General features: G+C 42.3%; 3 protein-coding genes across 3 annotated transcripts; 2 read left to right on the plus strand and 1 right to left on the minus strand.

The window, feature by feature from the left end:
• The first annotated feature begins 1,267 nt into the window (after positions 1-1,267).
• Positions 1,268-6,216, plus strand: pnhd (pinhead). Its single transcript, XM_061237787.1, has 7 exons — positions 1,268-1,331; positions 2,026-2,121; positions 2,515-2,654; positions 3,046-3,313; positions 3,948-4,129; positions 5,608-5,666; positions 6,066-6,216. Exons 1-7 carry the CDS (start codon positions 1,268-1,270, stop codon positions 6,214-6,216), a joined length of 960 nt encoding a protein of 319 aa, XP_061093771.1.
• A 3,009-nt stretch (positions 6,217-9,225) lies between these two features.
• Positions 9,226-11,548, plus strand: admp (anti-dorsalizing morphogenic protein). The gene is made up of 5 exons (XM_061238118.1): positions 9,226-9,589; positions 9,835-9,971; positions 10,103-10,225; positions 10,381-10,576; positions 10,815-11,548. Exons 1-5 carry the CDS (start codon positions 9,292-9,294, stop codon positions 11,231-11,233), a joined length of 1,173 nt encoding a protein of 390 aa, XP_061094102.1. The 5' UTR covers positions 9,226-9,291; the 3' UTR covers positions 11,234-11,548.
• A 3,967-nt stretch (positions 11,549-15,515) lies between these two features.
• On the minus strand, positions 15,516-26,935 carry slc1a6 (solute carrier family 1 member 6). The gene is made up of 10 exons (XM_061238117.1): positions 26,823-26,935; positions 21,609-21,869; positions 20,562-20,699; positions 19,791-19,998; positions 19,627-19,669; positions 18,650-18,969; positions 17,846-18,079; positions 17,220-17,414; positions 16,625-16,759; positions 15,516-16,006 (listed from the first exon to the last, which is right to left on the minus strand). The coding sequence occupies exons 2-10, from the start codon at positions 21,823-21,825 to the stop codon at positions 15,808-15,810; spliced, it is 1,689 nt and encodes a 562-aa protein (XP_061094101.1). The 5' UTR covers positions 21,826-21,869; positions 26,823-26,935; the 3' UTR covers positions 15,516-15,807.
• Positions 26,936-27,427: the final 492 nt, after the last annotated feature.

The following is a 27,427-nucleotide window of genomic DNA, read 5'->3' on the forward strand; positions in this document are numbered from 1 at the left end:
CTTTATGTGCTGAAATCTATTACCAAGTGAGTCTGCCGCGAAGATCACAGGCAAGCATCCACCATTACCGAGTCTACCGCAAAGATCACAGGCAGCCGTTCAGACAGTGTATTTCATTAAATAATATTATATGCAGATTATTGATGACCTTTCATCTCTTTGCCAAGCAGTTGCCGTTGTGTAACAGAAGCGCTTTGATTTCACAGACGCGTTGTCTTAGGCAGTTCCTGCTCCATAAATCATAGGGTCTCCTGCATTCCATATGACCCTGCCTTTGTATCAAAAGAACATAAAAGGATTATGGGAAAAAGAACATTCCACCCATCTTGGCTGACTTTTCTGTCCAAAGACATTTTTTGTCATGTATCTTTTGCTTGCATTGTAATTCATCTCATTGAACAGCTAGGACTGGAAATGCAAATGTTTAATTATACACATGCTCTCTCTCTCTCTCTCCCTAGCTCTCTCTCACACACACACAAACATACTCTCTATCTCTCTCGCTCTCTCTCTCTCACACACACACACACACACTTATTCATTCTGACAATATGAAATCTGTTAAATGTTTCTGGATGGCTTTAATCATAACCAACATCAGGTTAATGGAACTAACACATTTAATGTAGTTGAGTGATGTACTTTGACATTTTTCTCTGTCAAAGTACCTGGAACTTGAAAAATGAGCACTGCATTACAGACACTTTATTCATGAGCTCCAGAACGGAGCCACACAAAGCAAGAGGCCTCGCCATTTGGTGCTACGTTGAATAAACACCCAGGCGGCGTCCTCCCCTATTAGCCACCGGCCCCATGCTGATCCTGTTTACTTGGCCTGGGTAGATTCTGTTTCAAGTGGAGGTGCTAAACACCTTCACCCTGAGATAAAAGATGATTAATGCTCTCTGCCCCCTTTGAGCGAGCACAACTTAAGGCACCCAAAGCCGCTTAAGCAGTTAATTAGGCGGAGGTTAGCACACATCTCCGCTGGGATCCTCCGGCAGAAACAGGAGGGTTGCCGGGCCGAGGTGAAAACTTGATACCCTGAAGACCGCCTTTGATGTGGGCCCCCCCACCTTAAATACCGTCTTGAAGGCACTCCTCAGTGGAAATTTGATTAGTTCTTTCTTTTCGTCTTTGGAGCATCACCCAGCCACATTCGTGACTGTTGCATGAGTTGTGCCGGGGCCACGTATAAATATCTCTCTCAGAGGAAGGAAGGGCACTCTGGATCTTGCTAGAGCCCGGCGAGGAAGGTGACACAGGGATGTTTGCCATGGATGTGCTGAAGACGTGTGCGCTCCTTATTGTGTTTGTCCTCCGTCCAGTCTGTAAGTACAGTGTGCTTTTCTCTACCTACCATTCCTTCTGACAACAGTTCAAGGTTACCGGTCCACGGCTAATGTGTAGATGACAGGTGTGATTATCAGCAAAGGTCTGACAGTGATTTCGACCTTCAACAACAATTGTACGTGTGGAAACCCGTTTCTCAGTATAAATGTTAACAATATGTGAGTTAAGACATAACAAGCATGGCCAAATATTTTCTCTCTCTCTCCTCTCTTTTTACGTCTTGTTTTAACTTTAAAAAGCCTGGCCCGGGACAGGGGTTGCAAATTAGCCACGGCTAGAAACCTGTATGCATGGCATCTACTGTATTTTATATATAAAGCAATGTTGTATGTATTTGTCCTGTTAAATAAACAAATTAAGAATAAGATTCATTCCGATTATCTGAAGAGCAAAAAACTTGTAGCACCCTGTATAGTGTAAACAATGAAGAAGTTCAAATTCCAGTGAAAACCTTCCCCGAAACACACTTTGTAACAGGTAGGGCTTTAAAAAGGCCGTACAGATTTTGAGATAATTTTGATTGGCATGTCACATTCTGTTAGGTTTATACAGGAATGCAGAGGTAGCAGTTGAAAAAAAACTTTGACGTATGTTTCAGTGCCAGTATTGGCTGGGGCTGTGGAATCACTGTCATTTGAAGCATCTTGTGAAAGTGTTGACGTGTGTTTTCAGCGACTGCCGTGTTGGTCAAGGGTACAGCCCACAGAAACCTGTTCTCGGAAAGGAGTTGCTGCAGGAGACAAAGCCACTTCATTTATGTTGGGCAAGGTAAAGATCTCTCGACCGTAAAGGTGTAACATTCTTCAACTGAAGAGAGCAAGTTGCCTCTGTTGAAAAGATATTGTCTGACTGTGAAATGTCCTCAATCTATTTATTACACTCTGTAAAACACCATGCTCACACCAATTTCATCATTTCAGAACAATAATGCCTATTGCCATAAGTTGTTTCATTCTCCAGGGATACGGTTGGCTTTATGTTTATGATTTATGTTTAGTTTACCCTGCTGAAAAAAAGCTCAAGCTTGAAACAGCTGGTAGCTGGTCGAGCCGTTAGACCAGCTCCATACTCAACATGGTATGACCAGCTCAAGCTATGTTTTGAAACAGTCGGTAGCTGGTATTTCAAGCTGGTCACTGTGATGTCTTTGTTTTTATTCAGATATCTCTGGTAGTCCAGTCAGTGTGGACGTTGGTGTGTGCAGGCCCACCTGTGGCGGAGGTCAGAGGACACCCAATTCACATGGACTGCCAGGATATTCAAAACACTCGTCCATGCTGGACTACCTCAGGAGCAAAAAGGTAAACACATGCTACTGCCAATCACCATACCTACCACTCGGGGGCGCCACTTAATCCCCACATTACACTGCAGTATATGCATTGCATTGATTTGGGACGTACTCCTTTTGATTATAGAAACTGAAAAATACTGAATAACAAATGCCTTATCCTATCGTGCTAATGTTATCGAATCCTACCAAGTGTCTAGGTACTCCTACATGTTTTTGAATAGGCTAACTGTAGATTTGGCTCAATATAGATCATAATGTTACCACCAGAATATAAAACAATACATATCGTTAATATTATTATCTAAAGATTGCAGCACATCTGGAGAGATTAACATGTTCTAAGAACTAAGAAAGATTTAAATACGCTATATTTTAAACCACTCTATTCCCACTTCAAGTTGCGCGACCGTGCTTCTCCTGACGCCGTGGGTATGGGTAACGTGCCCTCCTGCGGCAAATCTTCGACCTGTGAGCCGACCGGAGTACGTGTGGAGCGGGTGCTTCTGATGGAAGGTCTACGAGAAGTAGAGGTCATTGACGAGTGTCACTGCGAACTCAAACTGGAGCAATGCGTTCGCATGCCCGCCCTGAAGACCTACTTATTTGAGACACCGTACGAGACTGTCGTCGACGTGGGGAAGTGTTCTAGTTCGACGGAGTTTCCAGGTTTGTATAGCCAAATGTAACACACAGAAACACAACATGAAAAAACGTCTGATAATTCGTTTCGTTTTAAACTTTAAAGTTAATACAAGATGGCCGCCTAATAACGGATCTAGGATACTTTTCGTAACGCATAGTGTAAACTAGGGTTGTGTAAACTAATGATCTTCATGGCCTACCGCTGAAGTGCATATTTCAACATGATGATCATTTGGCTACAGTCTGAGAACCATCGATTTAAACAGTATATTAACAACAGGCCTGTATATTAACAAGAAAATGAATTCATTAATTAAAAAAGTTGAAAGCTATTAAATGTGTTATTGTCTTTAGAAGGGACGCTGCAAACAGGAATATGTTTTTTATTATTCTTATATTGTATTTCATGTAAACAACACCACTGAATTGTATGAAGTTCAGTGCAATGATTTACAGTGCATTTGTAGCTAAGCACTTATATTCTGAGCACACTTTAAACTTTGCTTCTATGTCATGTTACGATAAATAAGTCACATAGCTGATCTCAGTGATGTGTAGCCTACATAGTTATTTCAAGCATTATAGTGCAATGCAACCAGAATCCTAGTGTTGCTCATATTTTATCTTTTTTTTTTTGTTTTGTTTTTTGTTCTGGCAGAGGGTTTCTCCTGCGTCCCTGTTAAATTTGACTCAGCTCTGGTGGAGACTCCTGATAAACTTGAGCTGATTCGGACACTGAGTGCTTGTGAGCTGAGAGAAAGTTGCTACAGGGTACCGTACATCGAATATCATTATGAAGTTGTCCACAACTCTAATGGAGTAAAAGAAGAGAAGATTAAGGTAAGCCACGGTTTCCTCAATACAAAACAAAAAAACAATATTTTAAAGACATTTCTGGGGTGCAGACAAAAGACACTGTAAAAAAGGGGGCAGGAGGATATACCCAAATAGATTTCAGATATGTATTCACAGCACCAATACACATATTTCTGAAATATTTGAATCACTATCACTTAAAAATGTTTTAAACCTAATTATCATGTGAGCGCACACGATTGGTGTATGCATTGGTTAATTACAAAAACAGCAATAGATGTGCAGTCATTGTTCTATTTATGAATTACTTAAATACATATTTATATACAAAAGAGTTATCCATGCAATCATGCCGAGCTACTTGAAGTAAGTGAAAGCCAAAATGAGGCAGCGTGCGTAACCATAAATATCAGCCATAAATAGTCAAAAGTATTTAAAATTTTGGTTGCAAATCTCCCGGATAAAGGGACATTGTTCTGAAACCTTGGTTCTTTTGACTCATAGCTGGAATCATTCGGGAATATGACTATCACCACTTACATTATTCCAGAAATAAAATACATTATGACCACTGGAAAAGGAAATCTGGTCCATTAAGCAGTCAGTCCCAAAGTCCCAAAATGCCATTTGTGTGTGTAAGCGAAGAACATGCTGATTCTACACATGAAGTGCTAGACCGGCCAAATGAGTCATTTCCACTGCTGTGAAATGGCAGCGGTGGGGTGCTTTCCACCGCTTTGCACTGTTGTTTCATTTGGGTTGCAGGGTTAAGAAATTATAGTTGGTTCGAATAATATGCCACAGGTATTCACACACACATACATGCATTCACACGCGAACACATACACACACAGATGCATACGCAGACAAAGTCAGCAAGACATAGTCAGTAACTAGTCTCTACACTGAATGTTTTATGACATCATTTTTGCTGCAGAAAACATGCAAAAGAAAAGAAAATACAATGCAAACAGCTGAAAAAAATGAAACACGTTATTTCACATGTGAACACCCGATATAATGTCATTTTCAATTAATTTCAGAGCAGTTTGTACCCTTACATAAAAAAATGAAAAAGAATATCACATACATTGATGTTCTTCTAAAAAAAACATCTGTTTCCTTATTCACAGCCACAATAACATTACCAGATCAGCCATCAGCTCACATTCCTCTGATCACATAAAATCTAATGCTTTCATGGAAATACTGCATAAATGATTCATTAAAAGGATAATTTGATCATATTAGGCTGACGGGTTTTGTATCTTGGTAATTTATGCAAATATGGTTTATTTCAGCATCCCCTGTCTGCCACTCCCTAAACAAAAGGCGTGAAGACAGTGTACACAAATGGCCTCTCCAGGTGCCGAATCAAAGCACTTAAAATGCTAAATGCCATCTTCCCCAGCCCTAGCTGTGGGAGACATTGGGTGCTTGGTGCGTATTGGCGTCCCGCCGTGAGCTGATTGCCCTGCCTTTGTGTTGCTAATTTTCCCCAGGAAATTGACATTGGCAGATGTTTAGGAAGCTGCGGGCCAGGAAACCGATGCCTTCTCAGGTAAGCACAGCTGCCACAGGCCCCCCCCTTCCGCACTCCCCGCCCTGATTCAGCACCCCTCTCCCGACGGTCCCGTTTGCTTTAACACCCACACGCGCATGTGAAACGCCCATAAAGCCGGGCCGCAAACACTGCCCTGTTTATTCTCTCATTAACGCTGACATTTCCCCAAGGTGAAAATACACTTAAATTTAAAACCAAATCTGATTTATATAGCGAATTCAAACGAACGGGAGAGCTCTTAAAACCACCTAAGCAGGTGGCTAATGACAGATTAAGTGAAGCCGCGTCAATGCAGCTGAGAGAAATTCCAGAGGTCGGACAAACTATCCACTTGATTATAAAATGCATTGACGATAAAATGCAACAGACCTAACTCTCTCCCTGGTTACTCCCTAGGAGCACGACTGATCCAGACCAGTGTCTGATGTGGGAGGAGGGTGCGTCCAGCTCCTGTGTTCCTGTGGGGTACCAGAGCCATGTGTTCAGGAGCCGGCTTGGACACATCCGCAACATCCTGTCCATCTCTTCCTGCCAATGCCAGAAGTGAAAACAGCGCCCTCTACTGGAGCACTCCGCACATGCAGGCTCGCTGACGAGGACTTTGAACCAAATGAAGGTTCCTGACATTATCTCATTGTCGCTAGATGTATGACCATTAGTAGCTGAAAATCACTTCACGTTTTCCAGGAGGAAAATACTTTAAGGGCTAAAACCTGAAAGGCCTGAAGGTTGTAACAGTTTTTATTATATATTAGACACATACACAAATGAAGAGGAACAAATGTGGGGTAGTTTTATGCTCTGTCTCAAGATTTGTCCTTAAACTATTGTAAAATATGTAAGATATGTATATAAAGTAATTTTGTAAATAAAATTTTGAGAACATTTTAAATTCACGAGTGGACGATTCATTACAACTCTGGAAAGCTGGAAGCTGTTCCAGATAAATCAATAACTAATCAATTATTAATTAAGGTGTTTTATTAATGGGTTATCTTTTAATATCCATAAGTACCAACAACAACAACAATAGTTACCAATACAATAGTTGTAAAGTACAGAACAATTTGTATATGCAGTGCCCACTAATGTTATACACAGCCTTGATAAAGATGTCCAATGTAGGCTATATAAAATGAATATAATGAGCTATATAAATCATACATTTATAATGTTCTAATACAATAGCACACAATCACAATTATTCACACCCTTGTTTTCATGACAGCACTATTGAGTTATCTTCTATTGGAGAACACTTGACCATTCTTCCATACTGAATCTTTCAAGATCATTTCATCTGCATTTGTGGACCAATTCAAACAAATCTTCAATGGGTTTCAACTCTGTAGACTGAGATGTTGATTGCAAAACAATAATTTTGTGCTTAGAAGGTCTACCAATGCTGAACTTTCATTTGAAACCAACAGGATGCAAATCGTCAAAGATCCCCAAATACTTTCATCTCACAAAACACTAGACAGGTGACTGGTGTTATCCCTGTGAAGGGACAGTGTACAAAGTATTGAAAACAGGGATGTGAATAATTGTAACATCTATATATTTGGTGAAAACAAATTACTTTTCTCTGAACAACGATTGTAATATTACAGAATAATTTTCTGACCATCTATACATCTTTGCCAACTCATTCGCTGTGCTGTTTATTCTGTACAGCCTCCTTTTCTCCATCTTTATGAAATAGTGTGCAAATAGCTTTGGTGGCCACTTAAATGAACGTTTAAAAAGAATTTTCAACTGGCCAATATAAAGGCCTATATTTCCGTATGTCCGTCAAAAATAAGACTGATCATATGACGATTATATTGCAGGCTTTTGGCAAACGCTTTTATCCACAGCGACGATTATGCCTCAATAAATCATAATCAATGACGTGTAATTTTTCATTGCCATGGGTTTAAATCAATTTGTTTGTTTTCCCATTATGGTGTCATATGCTTTTATTTCTCCCTGAATTGTCTCTAAGCTAATATTGCTTCTGTCGAACAAAGTTAGAGAAGGAGTAGTGTATGCATGTTTTTAATGGCAATTACTTGTTAGCTGTGACAGAGAAGTGGCAGGAAAAAGCTTTGGTTTTTGATCTTATGTTCACCTGTTTCCTTCCCCGAAGAAAATGCAGTTTTATATCAAAGCTTTATTGGGAACCTAAGTTCTGTGTCATATGCACAAGTTAATAATGCTCCATTTGGACATATGGTTGCCATCCTATCCCTCATCTGCAAAATGAACAATAATTTCCTTGAGCATGTGAATCAGATCTCCATACATAACCATGATAATGAAATTAAGAGATATTTACCATAGCAGGGCAATCTTAATGCTACATGCAAAACCTATCAAATCAAATAACCAACAGAGCAGATAATTACCCGCTGCGTGCGGTAAATATAAGTAGCCTATATCAGCAGCATTGCCCCATGAACGCACTGAATGAACGAATTTTCACAGTACGAACTTTGAACAAGCAATCACCTGCGATAAATACAACAAAAAAAGCTCGACTTGTGTGTTATTGTTGTACAGAAAGGTGGGAGACACGGCTTCCGTTCCTCTCCAGTACACAGTGCAACCTCTGCACATTAGCAATCGATTATGTCCATTATGTTCCTGTAGACGAATTAAAATCAGTTAGTGAACCTCGCTGTATAGAACGGAGACCGATGCATATTCGCCCAAATGTGCAAGCCAGACTGCCATTTGAGAAGCGTAACCAAAAAATTGATGACATCTTCCAGTATGCCGTCATGTTTTATACTACGTATTATGTGACTTATGAACTGTGTCGATGCAATAATGATCTGCAGAAATTAGGCAACCCAACCAATGATGTATTTAAAGCCAAACACTGACAATACATGTAGGCTATATTTATAAAGAGCGACAGTCGTATTTGACAGGATTCCCCCAGCACAGTATCATACAAAGCTGTGTTTGACCAGGTGACCATGCAAATGGCGGTTAGTATTAACACATTATGTTGTATATCCCTGAAATGCCGAAAAGCGTTTCCCGTATATGTTTATCAACGTAATTGGCGTTCCTGTAAGACATTAGCCCCCTGTTTGTCTAAATTAATGGATCCATTTAGAGGAAGTTAGCCTCCCAGGGTGAGTAAACTTCCTTGTCCCCAACAAAGGTTTTTCACGTGGTCGGTTGATAGAATTGAGCAAGCCTTTTATCCCGAAAGATTAAATGAATTCACCACCCTGTTATCTTCATGTGCTTTTATATGTGCTTTCATAATAACTCATGGTAGGGATATTAAACCTTAAACAAAGGTATGAAAATCTCTGTGATGTCCACCTCTGCATAACTGCGTACTGACAAAACGATTTGAGTCACCTACAATCAGGTTCACACCTTGTTAACACCGCCATTAGATTGTCTTTACAGACACTGATTGTTGATTTGCATTTGCGTCTTAATGGAATCTTTTATTGCTGTTGTCCGAGGGCTTAGACACCCAGGGCAACGCTTTGCCATTTGATATAAAGCTGCGTGCACCAGGAGTTCTTCCATTCACTGAAGTCTCAGCCTTGGGAACAGCAGCTACATCATTTGGGATCTTGTTCAAGTTTAGCTGAAAAGCTACTGTTCGAATATGTTAACCGCCGCCTTGATCATTGCCGCTCTGGCGAGCACTGTCATCGCTAGGCCGTCGAAGAACCACTTGGAAAACAGCTTTACTATTGAGGACGAAGCTAAAGAGGTGCACTCGGAAGCTTTGAAAAGGCTTTTGGAAGTTTTTGGAATGGAAGCGCCACCTCACATGCATGGTCTCCAGAAGCAGCCACCACAGTACATGCTTGACTTGTACAACACAGTCGCGGATGTTGATGGCGTTACCAAGGACCCTGACTTGCTGGAGGGAAACACGGTTCGCAGTTTCTTCGATAAACGTAAGATAACACTTCCATTGCCTGTTAGATTGTCTGGGAAATACACTTGTCGTGATTTGTCAATTTGTTTATATGTGTACAATTCTTCATGTGGGATGTTGCTTTTATTACTCTAATGGACAACAAATACCTGCGCATAGCTTAAGAATGTTTTAGCATTGGACTGTAATTTTTAGCGTGTTGTATATGGAGGATTGCGACAACACGGCCTCTAACTTTGCACCCTCTTCCACTCTTCCTTACAGTGCACAGTGAACAAATCCAGTTCATGTTCAACTTGTCTAACGTTGCCAGAACGGAGAAGGTCTTGACTGCAGAACTCCACCTGTTTAAATTGAGACCCCTGGCTTCCTTGTCATTCAACAGGCATCACTTTTGCCAGGTACGTCAGGCTTTTGAATGGGAAAAGTTGAGCTGTTCTGTGATTTGTAGCACAGTGGTTGAACTGAATGTGAATGCTATAAGGTATAACCCTACAATGAATATTAACCGTGAGTTTGTTTCTGTCTATAGATTAGTGTTTACCAGCTCCTTGAAAGCAAGCAAGGGAATGCATCCCAGGGCAAGAAACTGCTGGCTTCAAGGCTGCTCCCTGTCCATTCCAGTGGCTGGGAAGTTTTCTCCATCACACAAGCCGTAAGTTTTCCCATCTATCTCCAGTCGCCATTTTAATTTTCACATTGTTTTTGTCACCTCGAACAACGTACACCTTGCATGCACCCCTCCAGCCTCCACACACACCAGTGGCTGTATATACGGGGTTGTGCTAAACAGTTTATTGTGTTTTTAAGGTGCGCTCCTGGATGGCGGACGAGGGCAGTAACCTGGGCCTGCTGGTGACGGTGCGGACGCTGGGGGGAAGCCATATGGACTCTAAGCTGATTCGCTTCGCCTCTGGGCGCCACCACCACCAGAGCAAGCAGCCCATGCTGGTGCTGTTCACTGACGACGGGCGGAGGGCTGCCTCGCTGAAGAACACGCTGAAAGGTACGGGACTGGGCCCAACCACAGCACACAGTGATTATACTGAGCCCAGCCTCACCATAACATCTGGACAGTGATAATACTGAACATGGTCACTGTCATTTGATGTGAGGATCAGTGCCGTTTTTAATATTGTACTCTTCTCTGTATGGACAGTGTATATATAAAGTAGTGTATATGTATAAAATGTAGTGTTGTTGCCCAAATTCTTTTGATGCTTAATCCTGTTTTTCACCCTTAGATTCAAGTGACACCCCAGCCCCTCCCAGCCTGCCCCTGGCTCCAAAGCCCTTAGGCGGCCAGCGGAGTGCCCGCTCCCTGGACTACGAGGACGACCAGCAGATGCCTTGCCAGCGCCTCCCTCTGTACGTGGACTTCGAGGAGATCGGCTGGTCCGGCTGGATCGTGTCGCCGCGGGGCTACAACGCCTACCACTGCAAGGGCTCGTGCCCCTTCCCCCTGGGGCAGAACATGCGGCCCACCAACCACGCCACCGTGCAGTCCATCATCAACGCCCTGAAGCTCACCAAGGGCATCGAGACGCCCTGCTGCGTGCCCGACAAGCTCTTCTCCATCAACCTGCTCTACTTCGACGACGACGAGAACGTGGTGCTGAAGCAGTACGACGACATGGTGGCGGGGAGCTGCGGCTGCCATTGACAGGCTCCCCCTGGTGGTTGACTTTGGCGTTTACGCGCAACGGGGTCGTGCAGCCCATGCGTGCACTGGTAAAATAGAACAGGGAAGGTGTCCATGTCATGAAAACTAGTTATATTCTTACTTTCCTTATTGTACAGTAGTCCCAGCATTAAGGCATCTACAACAGGGGCAGTCTGTTGTGGACAAATATAGACAGTCTGTTGTGGACTATTACAGCCAGTCTGTCGTGTGGCCGTTGGGATTCACAGTCCAGGCACAACGTGCGGATGGCTTCTCCATTTGAGACCTCTGAGTGACATGTATGCATGTATATTTCCTGTGCCATTGTATGATATGTAAATAGCTATATATATTAATATAAGATCTGGATTTTATCTTTTGCAAAGCTGTACAGATGTGTAAATGTGTAAAACTTTATGGCTGAAAATGAGTTGTTTTTTTTTAGAAAATAAAAAAAATGAATCAAATGTGGATAGTTATTTTTAATCTATTGTAATCTCTGTTAGCACTCAGCAGACTTAACAAGATCACCTTTCTTTTACAAGCAGCCATGTAATATATAAGAGAAACAAACAATTTATATTCCTGAGCCATTTATTGGTTCAAACATTTTTACATAATCTTTGAAAATATTGGCACTGAAAACTGTCCACAATAAAATGTGGAAGACAAGTCACAAACAACATCAGAGCAAAAGTAAGTCCCATTTAACCAAAGAGCAGAAATAAGAATGACTCAGCCCTTACTACAAATTAATATATGGCCTCCAATACCAGAAATTCTATAATCCTAAACCCTTTTACACATCGTACTCTGGCAATTTTCACGAATAATTACTGTATATACAATATAAACCCCCATTTACAAACAAAACCACTTTTTGAAAACATGTAAAGGAAAGGTTTGACAAATCATACATTCTTACTGAAGTAAGAGTTTCATCTGTTTGGAATTTTTAACCCAACATACAGAATGTGTTTTGGATCTTTTTTCAGTATTGTCCTTGTCTTGACATAGATACATACATTCACATTCACCTATTGGCGTCAGAACAAATTTGTAATATAAGATAAAAGTAATAAGATTAAGAGTCTTACCAGAAAATTGCAAAAATATGAATCACAATAACCAAAAAAATAAATAAACCATCCAATTCAAAAGCAAGAGGCTGATAAAATCTACCAGAAAGTATTTAGCTATAATACTAAAACATATGACCTTTCCCAGAATTGCACTTCAAGTGCAAAGCTTCTGAAGATTTGTGCAAGCTTACAGCTGGTTGACCAGCAAAGGGGCTTGTCAGTTAAAATAACAGTACAAAGGAAACTCAAGGAAGTACTTTGGGAAACTACTTTGCTGATTTGGAATCAATTGGTTCACAGAGAGGCAAAAGAGAAGTTCTATGTGTGTGTGTGAATGTGTGTGTGTGTGCCTCACTCTTGTAATGTCAGAAAATGGGCACAATTTGTGTAACAATACAGCAAGTGTGTACTTTGAGCAGATCACTATGGGGATCGCTAAGAGACTGCTATGATCAATCCTACACACAAAATGTATGGCAAACATTTTCAAATATATTAAATAATGCTTTGTGTCAAACCATACCACTTAGTACATACACCAAATTAAATGCAGTACTACCTTCAGCCTGTTATTGATTTCTTGGTGTCATAATTTAACACTAAATGCTTTCCAGTATATTATATAAGCCAGGCCACAATCACTGTCAACCCACGCAACTGACACCAAAATTACAAGCTGCATTACGACTCCTGTCAGTTTTTCACCCTTGATTTAAAAAAGGGGCAAATACATTTCATACATTAAACTTAACATTCATAGATGCAAACTATTAGTGTAACAATTCTCAATGGAAAAAAAACCAAGAAAAATACCACCATATTTTACAACTTTTAACGATTGAGGCAGTGCATAGAAGCAACCCCCCAATTTGGACACAAGCAACAACAAAAAAGACTGCGGTGAGAAACATGTTGTTAAGTCAAATAAAGGATATAGATCGAAACATTTTTTTTAAACAAACAAATATAAAATATGAAACCCAGTAAAGAATGAACAAACATGGTTCAGAGATACTGCTGTTAAAACATATTGTAGTATATGCTAACGCCTGTAGCACATTAGCAAGGTATGCTCATGTAAAGGGCTGTATATGATTGACTGCGTGGCTTATTCTGCAAACGCACTCAATGCAAGCACAGATTGAGCACTGTGACCTTCATGTTTTCATGCCAAAAGCTTTCCTTAACTGGCAACTGTCATTGACACAGATATGAGGATTAACTGTAGTTGGCCACCTTTCCTTCTGTTGCTGAAATTAAAAGTGATTCATACATTTCCATTAACATTGAAACAAAATGTTAAAATATGCTAATTAAATACATATAAATTAATTAAGAGCACCTGTAAAACTCTAGAAAATGTGTTCTCTCATTATGACACTCATTAATTAATAGACTGCAACATGTTATTTGCATAAAAACCCTCATAATGCCTTTAATATCTCAAAAGAGAAACGTGTACTACTTATGGTGAAAAAAGATTTGGCACATTATAATGGACAGTTAAGCCATACTCAAACATAATTTTGTTAGTCTCGTCCACTATGGATTGATGTCTTGTTACATGTTGTGAACATTTGTAGTTATAAATAAATAAAATAAATAACATTTATATTTAAAAGAAGCACTAAGTAGACCCTGCTGCACATAGTTGCCCAAGAAAAGGCTTGAGATGTTAATTATTCATTATCAGAATCCTGTAGTACAGTGAGTTGAATTTAGTTGAAGCACCAAACATTAGGCTGAAACCAAATTAGTGTGAAAATGTAACCTCTGAATCAAAGCCGGAGACCCCAGAACTGCACTGTAACATAAAGAGAAGTTTCCTTTTCTCACAGATTGCAAGCAACTGTTCCACTTCCCATGCAGTTCAGTTGAGCAGGGATGGGCAAGGAGGGCTGTATCTGTTTCTGGATTTCAGACCTACTTCTGCTCTTAATTTTGTAATTAGCATTAGCAATTAGCAATTTACATGATCTGTAATTTATAGACTCATTCCATGATATAAACAGCAGCTGATAAATTATACAATATAATTCAATGTCTTGTCGCCTTTTATTGTGGTCTAATTTATGAGTGAATCGGTTATGGTGTATATGGCTAATTAGCTGACTGAACCATGGTAACTGGTGACAGCAAAGTTCTGCATGCACACCAGCCCTCCAGGACTGGAGTTTCCCATCCCTGGTCGAGTTGTAGATGCCAAAGGTGTTTAGGCTTAAACCACACGTTTGTGGTAATTTCCCCATCATGACTGCTGAAGTCCTATCTCAGTAATCATAAATATTTCACAGCCTGTTACCTTGTTAAGTTTACCTAGAGTGATTCTTGGTCGGGTCAGAATTTCATCTTAATTTCAGGCTGCAAAACCTTGCGGCTAAAAAGAAAGGGACCTCCCTATTAATGATGAATTAAACAGCAACTCTATACTGCACAGCGGATGTTGGCAAGATACAGTCAGACTTGAAGCCCCACTAATTTGTTTGTGTTCATTTGTGGTGTGTGTGTGTGTGTGTGTGTGTGGATTGTTGTTTCAGCTAAAATCAATGTACCCACTTTTTGTAATTTTACTATACATTATTGTGAAGTATGATAAATAAAATACACTATATTGTGCCAAATATGCTCTAAATGGTACAATAATTTCAAATGGTAAATATAATAATAATAACAATGATAGTAATAATAATAATAATAATAATAATAATAATAATAATAATAATAATCTGTTTATACACTAAAACGTATGTCAATGTTTTGAAATAAATGGTTAAGGGGTGTCTTACTTTGGAGGAGGTGTTCAAAAAGTAATACTGAGAAAATGCTGGAGGTAGATTCACAATAAGAACACAACTAACATCATTGATTCTGTTTCCAAACACTGACTTCTGAGTGTGAAAATTGATGCTTTTTGGCAAGATAAAATGAGAAAAATTTAAATTACCAAGCACAATGAATGCTAATATGGCACACACCACCAGGGCTACCACACCTCCACATCTAAATAAAAGAACAGCTTAAGAGCAATGATGAGTTAAAGCCAAAGATGAACCTTGCATGCTTGAGACAAAAAAAGGTTAATTTAATTAGGTATAATCATTCTACTGTGCTTTTATTTCTTATTAAAAAGTTGAGTGGGTTGTGGTTGCAATATTGAAAAAATATGTAAATCTGGAAAAATCGAAAATGAGACAGGCACAAAGCACTAAATCTACAATAAAAGTGTTGGCCTAGGTCTGTGAAACTAATTTCAGGCTTAAATAAATAATAATTGGTGGATTCAACAAGTGGTCGAACTTTTGAATCACCTATCTTAAAAAGGGTCAAATTGGACCAACGGTTTGGTGCCCAGTTTGGCCTATCAAAACCAACACGAGTCCCTAGGTTGACTGTTATGTTTCTTGGTGAGGCATCCAGATCACATCCCCTGTATTCTGTTTGGTGCAGCTGGTTGTGTTGGTGGCAGCGGCGGAGAAGGTCAGGGAAGGCCCCTCACATCGGGGTCTCACTGTTGCTGTGTTTGACCGTGTCGTTGTCCTGGCAGATGAGCTGGTACGGCTTCTCGCTCTCCTCGATGACCGAGTTGCCGATCTCGGCGTCCTGACTCTGCAGCTCCTGCCGTGAGAGGTGCTCTATGATTCCCGCCCCCAGAGAGTCGCCCAGCACGTTCGTGGTGGTCCTCAAACGGTCCCTGCACCAAAACACAGAGACAGTTCCATTCAATCCTGGTGTAAAATCCAGCTATGGCCAGCTACCAGCTGTTTCAAAATACTGTCAAACCATGTTAAGTATGGAGCTGGTCTGAACTGGTCAAACAGCTACCAGCTGTTTCAAAAACTAGCTTGAGCTGTTTTTTGGCAGGGAATTCAATTCCATTTTATTTGCATAGGGCTTGCTAGAGGACTGTCACAAAGATGCTTTGTGCCACCATCCTGTATGTTGTCACTTCAACCGGAATTTGGCACACCTGATTCTACTAATTAGCAACTCAAGCAGATCTTAAGTTGTTGAATGAGATTTTTTAGGGTTGGAGTGAAAACCTACAACCTACACCATCGAGCAAGGCACTTTTCAGCCTGTAGCCTAGTGGCTGAGGTACATCACTGGGACCTGGAAGGTCGGTGGTTCAAGCCCCGATAATGCAGTGATATAGCCATGATAACATCCGCACAGTTGTTGGGCCCTTGAGCAAGTAGATCATGTAATATTTATACATTGAATTCACCGCCATTTAGTGTTTTCATCAGTAGCCTTTCAAAGTGCTACGCTGGCAGCTGCCTGCTTTACGGTGACATTTAAGGAGACTTACAGGAACCAATCCACCGCAATGATCAGTGTTATGTCCTCCGTGGGCAGTCCCACTGATGTCAATACAATCACCATGGTAACCAGACCAGCCTGAGGGATGCCTGCTGCTCCAATGCTGGCAGCGGTTGCCGTGATACTGAAGAGGAAACCAAGGAAGGGAAATTTTAAAAATATATTAAATATAAAAATAGATACACTTTGAGACTGATATGTTCAAACGCAAGTCGAATTAATGTATGTCCATGCTTAATTAGTTATTTTCACTGTGAAGATCACTTCACGTATTTGTGTTACCAGTCAAGTCTCATTTCAATGACAAGGCAGCTGCATCCTTTGAAGCCAATCTGCCTTCATTAATAAGAGAGTTAAAACAGCAGTAGTTTGGTATACATAAATAGTTTATCACAACAATCATGAAATCTGGACCTCGAATCCAAATCAGGCCATGGTTTTCTTTTCTCCCAGGTAATTAGCTGAACACTTTTTGCCAGACTGTCCCCGGTAAAGAGAGGGTGGAAAACCAGCAGTTCTTGGACCTCGAGGACCGTGATTTGATGATGGCTGGTTTACAGGCATTGGTGGCCCTTAACTCTTACCTGATGGTGAGGATCTGGCCAAAGTTGAGGTCCATGTCGTTGACCTGGGCGATAAAGATGGCGGCCACAGCCTCATAGAGGGCAGTGCCGTCCATGTTGATGGTGGCGCCCACGGGTAAGACGAATCGCGTGACCCTCTTGTCCACACCGTTGTTCTCTTCCAGGCACCGGAAGGTAATGGGAAGGGTGGCTGAGCTGGAGGAGACGCGTGGCGGATTCAGACACCAACGACACCCGGGCAACTGGCACGCAAAAGCAAACTACCGAGACTGATACTGTACCAACACCTGTAACATGTAACACACAAAACTAGTTTCATCCACCTGACCCTTTAAACTGTAAGGTCACAGAATGTGTGTGTGTGATCAGAATGTCATTAAGCGAACATTATAACGCTGAAGAAACAATCACGACAGGTAAATAAAAGCAATGGACTTCTAGAACACTGACTTGGAATTTTGAAAAAAATCCTATCCTTCAAAGGGTAAAAAAAATCACAGCACATACAGTGGCAATGTTGAGACTGTTACATAACACTGGAAACTACTCTTAAGAACCAGAAGCTCCAGCCAGTCTGTGAAACTGCACACAATGGGCCAATCAGAAACCTGCGAAGCCACGCCCACCTGGACGAGGTCCCCAGGGCAGTGATGAGTGCCTGAAGCAGCCCCCCGATGAAGGTGAAGGGGTTCTTCCTCGTCACGACGAAGTAGAGGAGGGGCAGGACGAAGAGGCCGTGGATGAGCAGGCCCACGATCACGGTCACCGTGTACATGCCCAGCTGCCCGCCCACCTGCACCAGGTCCTTCATCTCCACGATCTTCCCCGCGATGAGGAAGAGGATGCCCACCGGCGCGTACCTGGAAGGGGAGGCAAAATGGCGTCCGCTCTGAGAGAGAACCACATGAACTGACCAGCAGCAGCTGTGGAGGCCACAATCAGTCCGCTGTGGTTTGTAAAAAAAAAACATTCAAGAATCACATATGAAATAAACTGAAAATATAAAATACATTGTAACAGTGTAAATGTAAGAGTCGATTTAAAGGTACAATAGGTAATTTCGGACTTCTAACGGTCAAGAGACTAGTTGCAGCAACAAACCACCTTCAAACCACAACACTGTTTATCCCTCTGCCTTCTCTGTGAATGCTCTGACCTTGAAAATGGACCCCCCCCATTGGCTGTGGCAATTTGAACCAATTTTCAACCAATGAGCTTGAATTATTGTAAAGCGATACAATGTTTTGAGTGTCGGTCCATCAGCTGTATATTTTGAAACCCGAATTAAACACAGGCAGAGGGTGAGTCAACATGTCAGTTAGCCTTTTTCAACGAAAGGAAGGGATTCACAATGGTCTAGTAACAACGTCTTAACACAAAAATCTTATCGACTGTACCTTTAGCACCGAAACGTTTTGCTGTGCACTGACCAGATAATGATGGCCACCAGCCGCATGATGGCCTCGTTGAGGCAGTCGAAGAAGTCCCGCAGCGCCTGGCCCTGCTGCTTCATCTTGCCGATCACCAGGCCGAAGCACATGGAGAAGACCACCAGGCCCAGGGCGTTGACCCCGCTGGAGGAGCCCGACACGGGCACCGTCTCCTCCACCGTCTCCTCCACCGTCTGCAGCACTCTGCTGCCGTTGGCCGGGAACGGGGACGGGGACTCGGTGCCGTTCGCCGCCTCCGTCAGGTCGAGCAGCAACGTCACGTTCTTCTTGTAGATCCGTCTGGTGTACACCGTTTTGTACTGGAATGCGTATACCGCAGAGGTCAGACGTCAGGGCTATGCTTGTAATTACACTGGGGTGTGATTGGCTCAGGCGGTAAGAGCAGTCGTCTGGCGGTCGGACGGTTTGCCGGTTCGATCCCGACCTGGGTGCATCAAAGTGTCCCTGAGCAAGACACCTAACTCCTGAATGCGCTGGTAGGTGCCTTGCTTGGCAGCCAATCGCCGTTGGTGTGTGACTGTGTGTGTCTGAATGGGTGAATGAGAAGCCTCAATTGTACAGAGCTTTGGATAAAGGCGCTATATAAAGGCCAACCATTTACCATTTACTGCAAAAAAAGTCTGTCTTGTGATAAGACTTTTTTACTCTGAAGTAGAAAATATTAGCACGACAAGTGAAACTTTCTTACCGTGTTGAAAAATCTTGAAATTAGTCAAACCTCATTCACTTATCTTTGGGGTTTTGCACTGTAAATTTTTTTTTTTTTAGGTGGAAACTGTTTTTCATGAAGAATATGTTATTATATGTTATAATTATGTGATAGTTATATATTTTATTTGCCTATGGCAGTAGAAATGGGCTTTGAGAGCAAACGCATGACACCCAACCAGCATGCACAGTTTTGGTGTAACAGCTGTGTGGTTATGGTTATGGTTACGACCAGTAAATGCCCTTACCTGTTTAAAACATGCTTCCACTAAATTAGGAGGGAACATGTTCCTGCAAGACAAAATGGCAGACAATAAAACAACAGTAATGCTAATGTATTTCACTCATGAGTGACGCATGCTTATCATTATCGCATGTCCATCAGCACAACAGTGGGAGGGGCGATGTATACCTAATGAGATCCAAGAAAGCGTCCGCAGCTTGTACCGGCTCAATGTTGCCACTAGAGGGCGCTGGACTGTCCCTGCTGCCTTTCCCTGGCCGGATGATGATGACCATGACGATGCCGATGAAGACAGCGATGAAGGTGGTCACCATGTAGTAGACCACCGCCCGGCCGCCCATCTTGCCCGAGGCTTTGCTGTCCAGAGAGGAGATCCCTGCAGAACAAGTGGGTTCGGAGCATCTCTGGAATCACTTGGAAATGATTTGTGCTCAACACCACGCTAGCGAATTTCACACAAAGTTATTTATAGGGCCGAAACAAGTAGGCAGACACAGCCAAAGTATAAAAAATAACAATAAACAATGTCATAGCAAGGTGAAAAATGAATGGTAACAAAGACTATTACAATTCTAATGTGTGAAATATGTCTCACTCATAACTCATATTTGCTGGGACCAGGCCATATTAAGGACGAATCTGATATCTGTAACCACAGCGGGGCACAAGGACCATGCTGAAATCATACAACACTATATGGACCAAGCTGAGTGAGTCGTAAGGACAGAGCTGTGTACGTGATTTTGCGTGTTTACTCGCTGGTGTGGGAATGCTTATTAGCCAGGTCTGGGCACTATTACTCATGTTAACCAGGTGAATGTGCTTTCCTTGTAGCTAGACAGGGCTGTAATGGTCAAGATGTTAACCGTAGCCATACAAGACGATGTGGACCAAGTTGTTACCTGTAGCCATACAAGACGATGTGGACCAAGCTGTTACCTGTAACCAGACTGGAGACTATGAGGGGCAGCACCAGCATCTGCAGCATCCGCATCAGAAGCTCCCCCGGGAAGGAGAAGTACTTGATCTCCCTGAGGGACATCTCACGCGGACGGACAGCGAAACCCAGGATGACCCCTGAGCAAATAATGGATGAAAGTAAGAGCAGATGAGTAAAAATGGAGAACTCCAGAACACACCCAAAACACGATTATGTAATGTAAGTATGTGTGTGGGGATAGATTTACTGAGTTACAGATGTTACGAGTCTGCCAAAGAACATCATTCAGTCATTTCACGAGTTCCACTGCTGAATCTTCAAAGCGAGCTGTATGTGTAAGCGTGTGTGAGTATATGTTTGTATGTGCATGCATGCATGTGTGTGTGTTGGGAGAAGGGTGCATGTGTGTGTGTTGGGTGAAGTCTGGGTGTGTGTATGTATGTATGCTGAGTGAAGTATCTGTGTGTATTTGTGCGTGTGTGTGTGTTGGCTGAAGTGTGTGTTTGTGTGTGTGCATGTGTACTTGTGTTTTGGGTGAAGTGTGTTAGTGTGTGTGTGTGTGTTGGGTGAAGTGTGTGTAAGTGTGTGTTAGGTGAAGTGGGTGTATACGTGTGTGTTGCGTGTGTGTGTACGTGTATGTTGGGTGAAGTGTGTGAAGTGTGTGTGTGTGTAGGCTGAAGTGTGTTAATGTGTGTGTTGGGTGAAGTGTGTGTGTACGTGTGTGTTAGATGATGTGTGTGTGTACGTGTATGTGTGTTAGGTGAAGTGTGTGTGTGTGTGTGTGTACGTGTACGTGTGTGTTAGATGACACGTGTGTGTTGGGTGAAGTGTGCGTGTGTGTTAGATGACACGTGTGTGTTGGGTGAAGTGTGCGTGTGTGTATGTGTACGTGTGTGCTAGATGACATGTGTGTGTTGGGTGAAGTTTGCGTGTGTGTTAGATGACACGTGTGTGTTGGGTGACGTGTGCGTGTGTGTACGTGTGTGTTGGGTGACGTGTACGTGTGTGCACGTGTGTGTTGGGTGACGTCCTCCTAAGTCACTCGCCCAGTGCGACGGCGGCCACAGTGAAGAGCACGAAGGCGTTCCGTCGCAGGAAGTTCCTGACGCTCTGGCGCGTGATGCAGCTCATCCTCTTCTGCGTGCTGGACGCGCGTTTCTGCATGGCCCTGCGTAGCTGCTGGAGGCCGCGGTCACGGAGGTGTGGCTTCTCGGAGTCCTCCTTCAGGAACAGGCTGTTGGCATTCGAGGGCTTCTCATTCATAATCAGCTCCAGAACCTGGTCCAGGAGGCGGGACTCGTGCGAAACTGGGGGAGCAAGCACATCCGTTCTGGGGCTAGAGGACACTATGTGCACATAACTATCACCAAGTACACAACAGCAATAAAGGGGAGGACAGTTTGAGTGAAAACCGGGAACAAAGTACAAAGAGGACAGGGATAGTGTTTTAAATAAATATTTAAAACATTGCATAGTCTGCTCCTCTCATACCAAGTACTAAAATAAGTACAGTTGAGGACACAATAGGAGGCTGTTTTGGATACAGCCAAGGTTGCAGACCCACATCCTCTGAAATGTCCTCACTCATACTCACTTTTGATGAAGATTCTTTGGTGTAGGACTGGTTGTGGCGGAATATTAGAAAACAAACAAAGCATTTCATAGCAATTAATGCCGTCATGGATACGAAACAAAACACTTTTTACGAGTCTTGTCAGTTAAAGCAATCACGCTACAGAACAGTGTTGAATACCGAATTCAACTTGATGCCCTGCGATGGACTGGCGACCTGTCCAGGGTGTATTCCTGCCTTTCGCCCAATGTATGCTGGGATAGGCTCCAGCCCCCCTGCGACCCTGTTCAGGATAAGCGGGTTCAGATAATGGATGGATGGATGGATGGATGGATGGTTGACTGGGAAACCCCAGCCCAAGGAGAAAGCGGGTCAGGGAGAGACTGTAACATTTAAGGTGACACCACAGGCACACGTCAACGTATAGAAACGAGACATGAATACGCAATTTGGCATGATTTTCCGTTTGTAGTCCCTAACATACTTTTTAATTACCACTCGCCCAACGAGCTAGTGCTCTCTAATTCGTACTCGCCATTCGTCTGAACCGCTCCGGCGATTTCCAGCCCTGCACATAGCTGCGACTGATTATCATTCTTGTACTGTGAGAATAAAGTTTTGGAATCATTCTTTCTCCAAAAAAAAAAAAAAAAAAAAAAAAAAACATTAGCTGTCAAAGTTGCACTCAAGTCCACGTCTTTCCTTTTGAACGTTGGCCCAGCCAGGGCTTTATCATAATCCACTCCATGTGTGTTTCTGATAATAACTTCTGGCACAATGTTGATGACCCTCAAAGATGATGTCTGGCTCTTCTCACAGAAACACAGAGGCAGGTCAATGAACTCTGCATATCTGCTAATGATCGCCAATTGTTGGAAAAGGCTTAGTCCTGCTCAGTGAGCACATTATTAGGCATGTATTAGACTTATTTTTTTGACTTATTGGTCGTCTTCTGCTGTAGCCTATTCACTTAAGGATACGCATTGTGTGCTTTTTGCGTTACTGTCAGTTTGATGATTGCTGCTACCACTTTCAGTGCTGATTCAGTAATATCCAATCATTTCCTTGTTGATTAGACAAATTAGTTTTCATTTGCACTATTACAAGTGTGCACATGAGTGCTGTAGCGGGAATAACTGAAGAGTTGGTTTACTGTGAGATACAATTCACATTCACCACATAACAAAGCCCTCAAAAAAATGAAGAAAAAAAGCCTGATTTTTAAGTGCATGAAAGCATTCCATTGTGCTACTGCCCCTGATTGAGGCTTTATATTTTTTTAAAATATATATATATATCTGAAGAGGATAACAGGCTTTTACAATGATACAAAGGGCATCCATCTTGGCTGTGCTTTTCAAACCCTGACCTGGTGATCTGCTCTGCATGCCAATATCTAAATTAATTAACACTGTTGCTTTTTAAGTTCAAATATAATTTAATATTTCACTTATTCTAACAATGCAGATTTGGCCCATTGCCATTTTCTTTGTCACTGAATTCTTCCACACTGTCAGCACTTAGTAATTAATTCCCAATTACTTCACCAGTCTTTCTGTCAATGAAAGACAACTGTAACCCCTTTCTAAATGAATAATTTCTCATCATACAGCACATTGCAGAAAATGAAAGCATTTTTTGATCTGTCTGATTAAAAGTCCTGGGCTATGAGTGTGTAACATATATTTTTTAATCACACACAAAGCCACACAGAATGCAAATCATCCTTGAGGAAGGTAAATCATCCACAAGTAGAAGTGTCAGATGAAAACAATAAACAGCTCATTACTATTCATATTTGCAATTATGGTAGGAAAGAAAACCAGCTTACAAAACGGGCCCAGGGATCAGGTTTTTTGTGCTCTACACAATCCACAACAAGTGGGTATGATATAGATATTTTGTGCAATTTTTGAAGAATGGCTGAATTCATCTTATGATTGTATTTTATGATTGTTGACCATTGAGACTAGCTCTATAATCAACGTGGTTTGACCAGCTCAAGCTATGTTTTGAAACAGATGGTAGCTGGTTGACCAGTTCAGACCTGCTCCATACTCAACATGGTTTGACCAGCTCAAGCTACGTTTTGAAACAGCTCAAAGCTGGTTGACCTGTTCAGACCTGCTCCATACTCAACATGGTTTGACCAGCTCAAGCTATGTTTTGAAACAGATGGTAGCTGGTATTTCAAGCTGGCCATAGCTGGATTCTACCCCTGGGACGAGCCATAAAATTACCCACAAAGCCAGAAACGATGCACATGCCCAATATTACAGTCTTTGACGACCTTGGAAAACATTGAGCAACAACAGAATTCATCCGTGCTTAAGGTCTGGACCTGGCTGAACGGAAGGGGCTAACTGAACAATCGTGCGGGTATGTAATAATCTAATAATATAATATATAATGTCCCCGGTATGGCATCGCTGGCAGTCCCTGTTCCGACGTCCAGGAGAGGCATATTAAACCTGCATGAGGAACTGGCTGGAGTCTGCCAGCGAGGCGTCGGCCTCCCAGGGGTGTCGAAACCCTCTCCCCCAGGAGCCGAGGACAGTTTGTAAACAGCTCTGCAGCCCGTCGCTCTCAAAGCGGACACCTGCTACAGGACCCTAGTGACCAGGGCGTGGGGAAGCTCTCGGGATAGATGATTACAATACAATCCATTGTGGATAATCGACTGCCATCTACTGCCGTGCCTTCATTAATAAATTAGTATTATGTATTGTGGATTAATTCAAGTTTAATCCCACCCTTGCTGTAAACATCATAAACAGGAGCAATCGAAAAACCATATGCGTTGCCACTTGCCAATTAAACCACTCAATCTCCTTCTCTCTCCTCTCTCTCTCTCGCCTCTCTCTCCTCTCTCCCTCTCTCTCTCTGACTTTCTCTCTCTCTCTCTCTCTTTCTCTCTCTCTCTCTCTCTCTCTCTCGCCACTCTCTCCTCTCTCCCTCTCGCTCTCTGACTCTGCCTCTCTCTCTCCTCTCTCTCTCTACATGGGCATGACCTTAATTTGTGTACAGGGATGGTATTTCACATCTATTGGGAAAGAAAGCCCAGAGGCACTTCAAACGCCCCTGTTAAAAAGACCCCCGCTGCACCAGAGTCCAGAGCACTGGGAAAGCGGAATGTGATTTTTATAGTGCTGATTAGAGGCTGGGCATTTGCCAAGAGTACTACTAACTGGCAAAAAAAAACACAAGACATGTTGGCCCTTATAACTTACATATGCATATTGTACGACCTGTGAGACATCTTCCATTTCATCCGCTTCTTTCCCAAGTCTCATCTCAGTGGCAAAAAAAGTAAAAAGAATATGCAGAAAAGGGCTCTGTCTACCACAAGGAAAACCATTTCACATTTCACAATCAAAATTCTCAGGGGCAGTATCTTGAAATACAGGAAAGCCATTCTGCATGGCATTCATTAGTCATATATAACTGGCATAGACTATAGGTGTAACAAGCAAGCAAGCAAATCCTCTAAAAGCGTAAGATGTATCAGACTGAAGCTTGGCACGAACTGATCTGCAGCCCTGCACGCACACACAGTGCTGTTTGACTGGAGGCACAGCCACTCTCTCTGAAACAACGCCTTACTCACCACTCATGGTTCTCGGTTCTTGGGCACAGTCCAACGCGTGGCACAAAGTCTGGCGCCGTCTACCTTTCTGCGATAGCTGAGGGTCCAAGTGAGTGGACACACCTCTGTGCCGAAATCATACACTGGCAGACATGAAAAGGACTGACCTGACCTCCCAATGCAGTGGGGTTCAACCAACGGAGCACATGCTGGGGGGCTGAGCACTACAAAGACACCGACCAGGTCACGCGTACATCCCCCCTCCCCAGCCCCCTGTCCACAACCCAGCAGTCACCTGGCCGAGAACAGACGTTACGACAAAAACGGACAGTCACGTTATATTCCAGCGCCACGAGAACAGATTGCAGCGAAGATGCTACTTAACTAAACTAAATATGTTCTGAAGCCAATCAGAAGTTCTGTCAGCTGCCAAAACCTTTGAGACATGCTGCATACTCTCAAGTAACCAATTAGCCTACACTATCTTCTTCCTGACAAGAGGCACACATTTTTACAATAAGTAGGAACATTAAACAACTTCACCGCATCATAAATGTAGCCAACTACATACAGTAAGCTCTGTTTCCCGACGGGACATTTTAAATGGAATGTTGCACCTGAAACAAATGGACATGTTTTGTAATGATGTACATGATACTTTTCATTGTGTTTTTGTCTAAACATAGTCTTGTGTATCCAGACGTGTATTTTTGTATAAACTATGTTCATTTATGAATGAGTTTATACGCGACTAAGGTGATGGAAAACACCCTGTTGCAGAACATAATTAGAACACGACTGAGTATCACAGGCACAAGAGAAGTCGACGGTGATCTAGCCCAAAGCACACGAATTAACACGAAACTATGGCAAGACACCAAATAAATCTCCGAAGTACGCGTCCTCTGATCTTTCAAAAGCGAAATATTTCGGAGAAAAACATATTAAATGTGTGCATTCTTTAACTCGTAAGTACGTTACTCAACCATTCCAAAAGTAAACAACTGCACATAATATTAATACTTCTTGCTTTTGCGTATTCGAGGAGAAAGACACATCAAACCATAAAATAATCTGGTAAAAGAGCTTTCTAGAGCATACCTTCCGCACAGATGTTCCCACAAAGCGACGCTTTTCTTTTATTTCTCCTTGCTCGAGTTGTCAGATGAAACACTTTCCCACACTGTGCAGGCTACGGAGCGCAAATAGCCTACGCGAAAATGCAACTCCAAATGGGAGATATATTGTGACTTCTTTTGCTAGTTTCCGTTTTCTAAGTGGCTGTGAGCACTTCAGCTCGCAAGCCAAGATCGTAGGGTGTGCGTGGGAGGGAGAGGTTAAGGATTCTTCAGACGCGAAGAAACAGAAACCACCTGCTGCCCATCCGTACACGAACCAGCAAAGCTTTCCATAGTAGCTTCATTACACTTCATCCTATTATTTCCTGAGCTATTACGGTCCTTACAGCCCATTAGTAAAACGTTCCGATGATGTCAGTGTTGCCCACGAATGAATGTCTTTCAGTGCAGTAAGAAGGTAATGATTTTTACACATGGACATTCATGGCAGGCAAGGAAGGGTGCACCGGCCTGCACGTTTAGAACACGCACTGGCTATATTTGGAGAAGATGGAACATTTTGTTAGAATAACTATAGATTACACGTATTTTCTTCAGTTATATTTTATTGAAGTTTAGGTTTGAATT

Source organism: Conger conger, chromosome 4 (assembly GCF_963514075.1).
Source record: "Conger conger chromosome 4, fConCon1.1, whole genome shotgun sequence".
Lineage (NCBI taxonomy): Eukaryota > Metazoa > Chordata > Actinopteri > Anguilliformes > Congridae > Conger > Conger conger.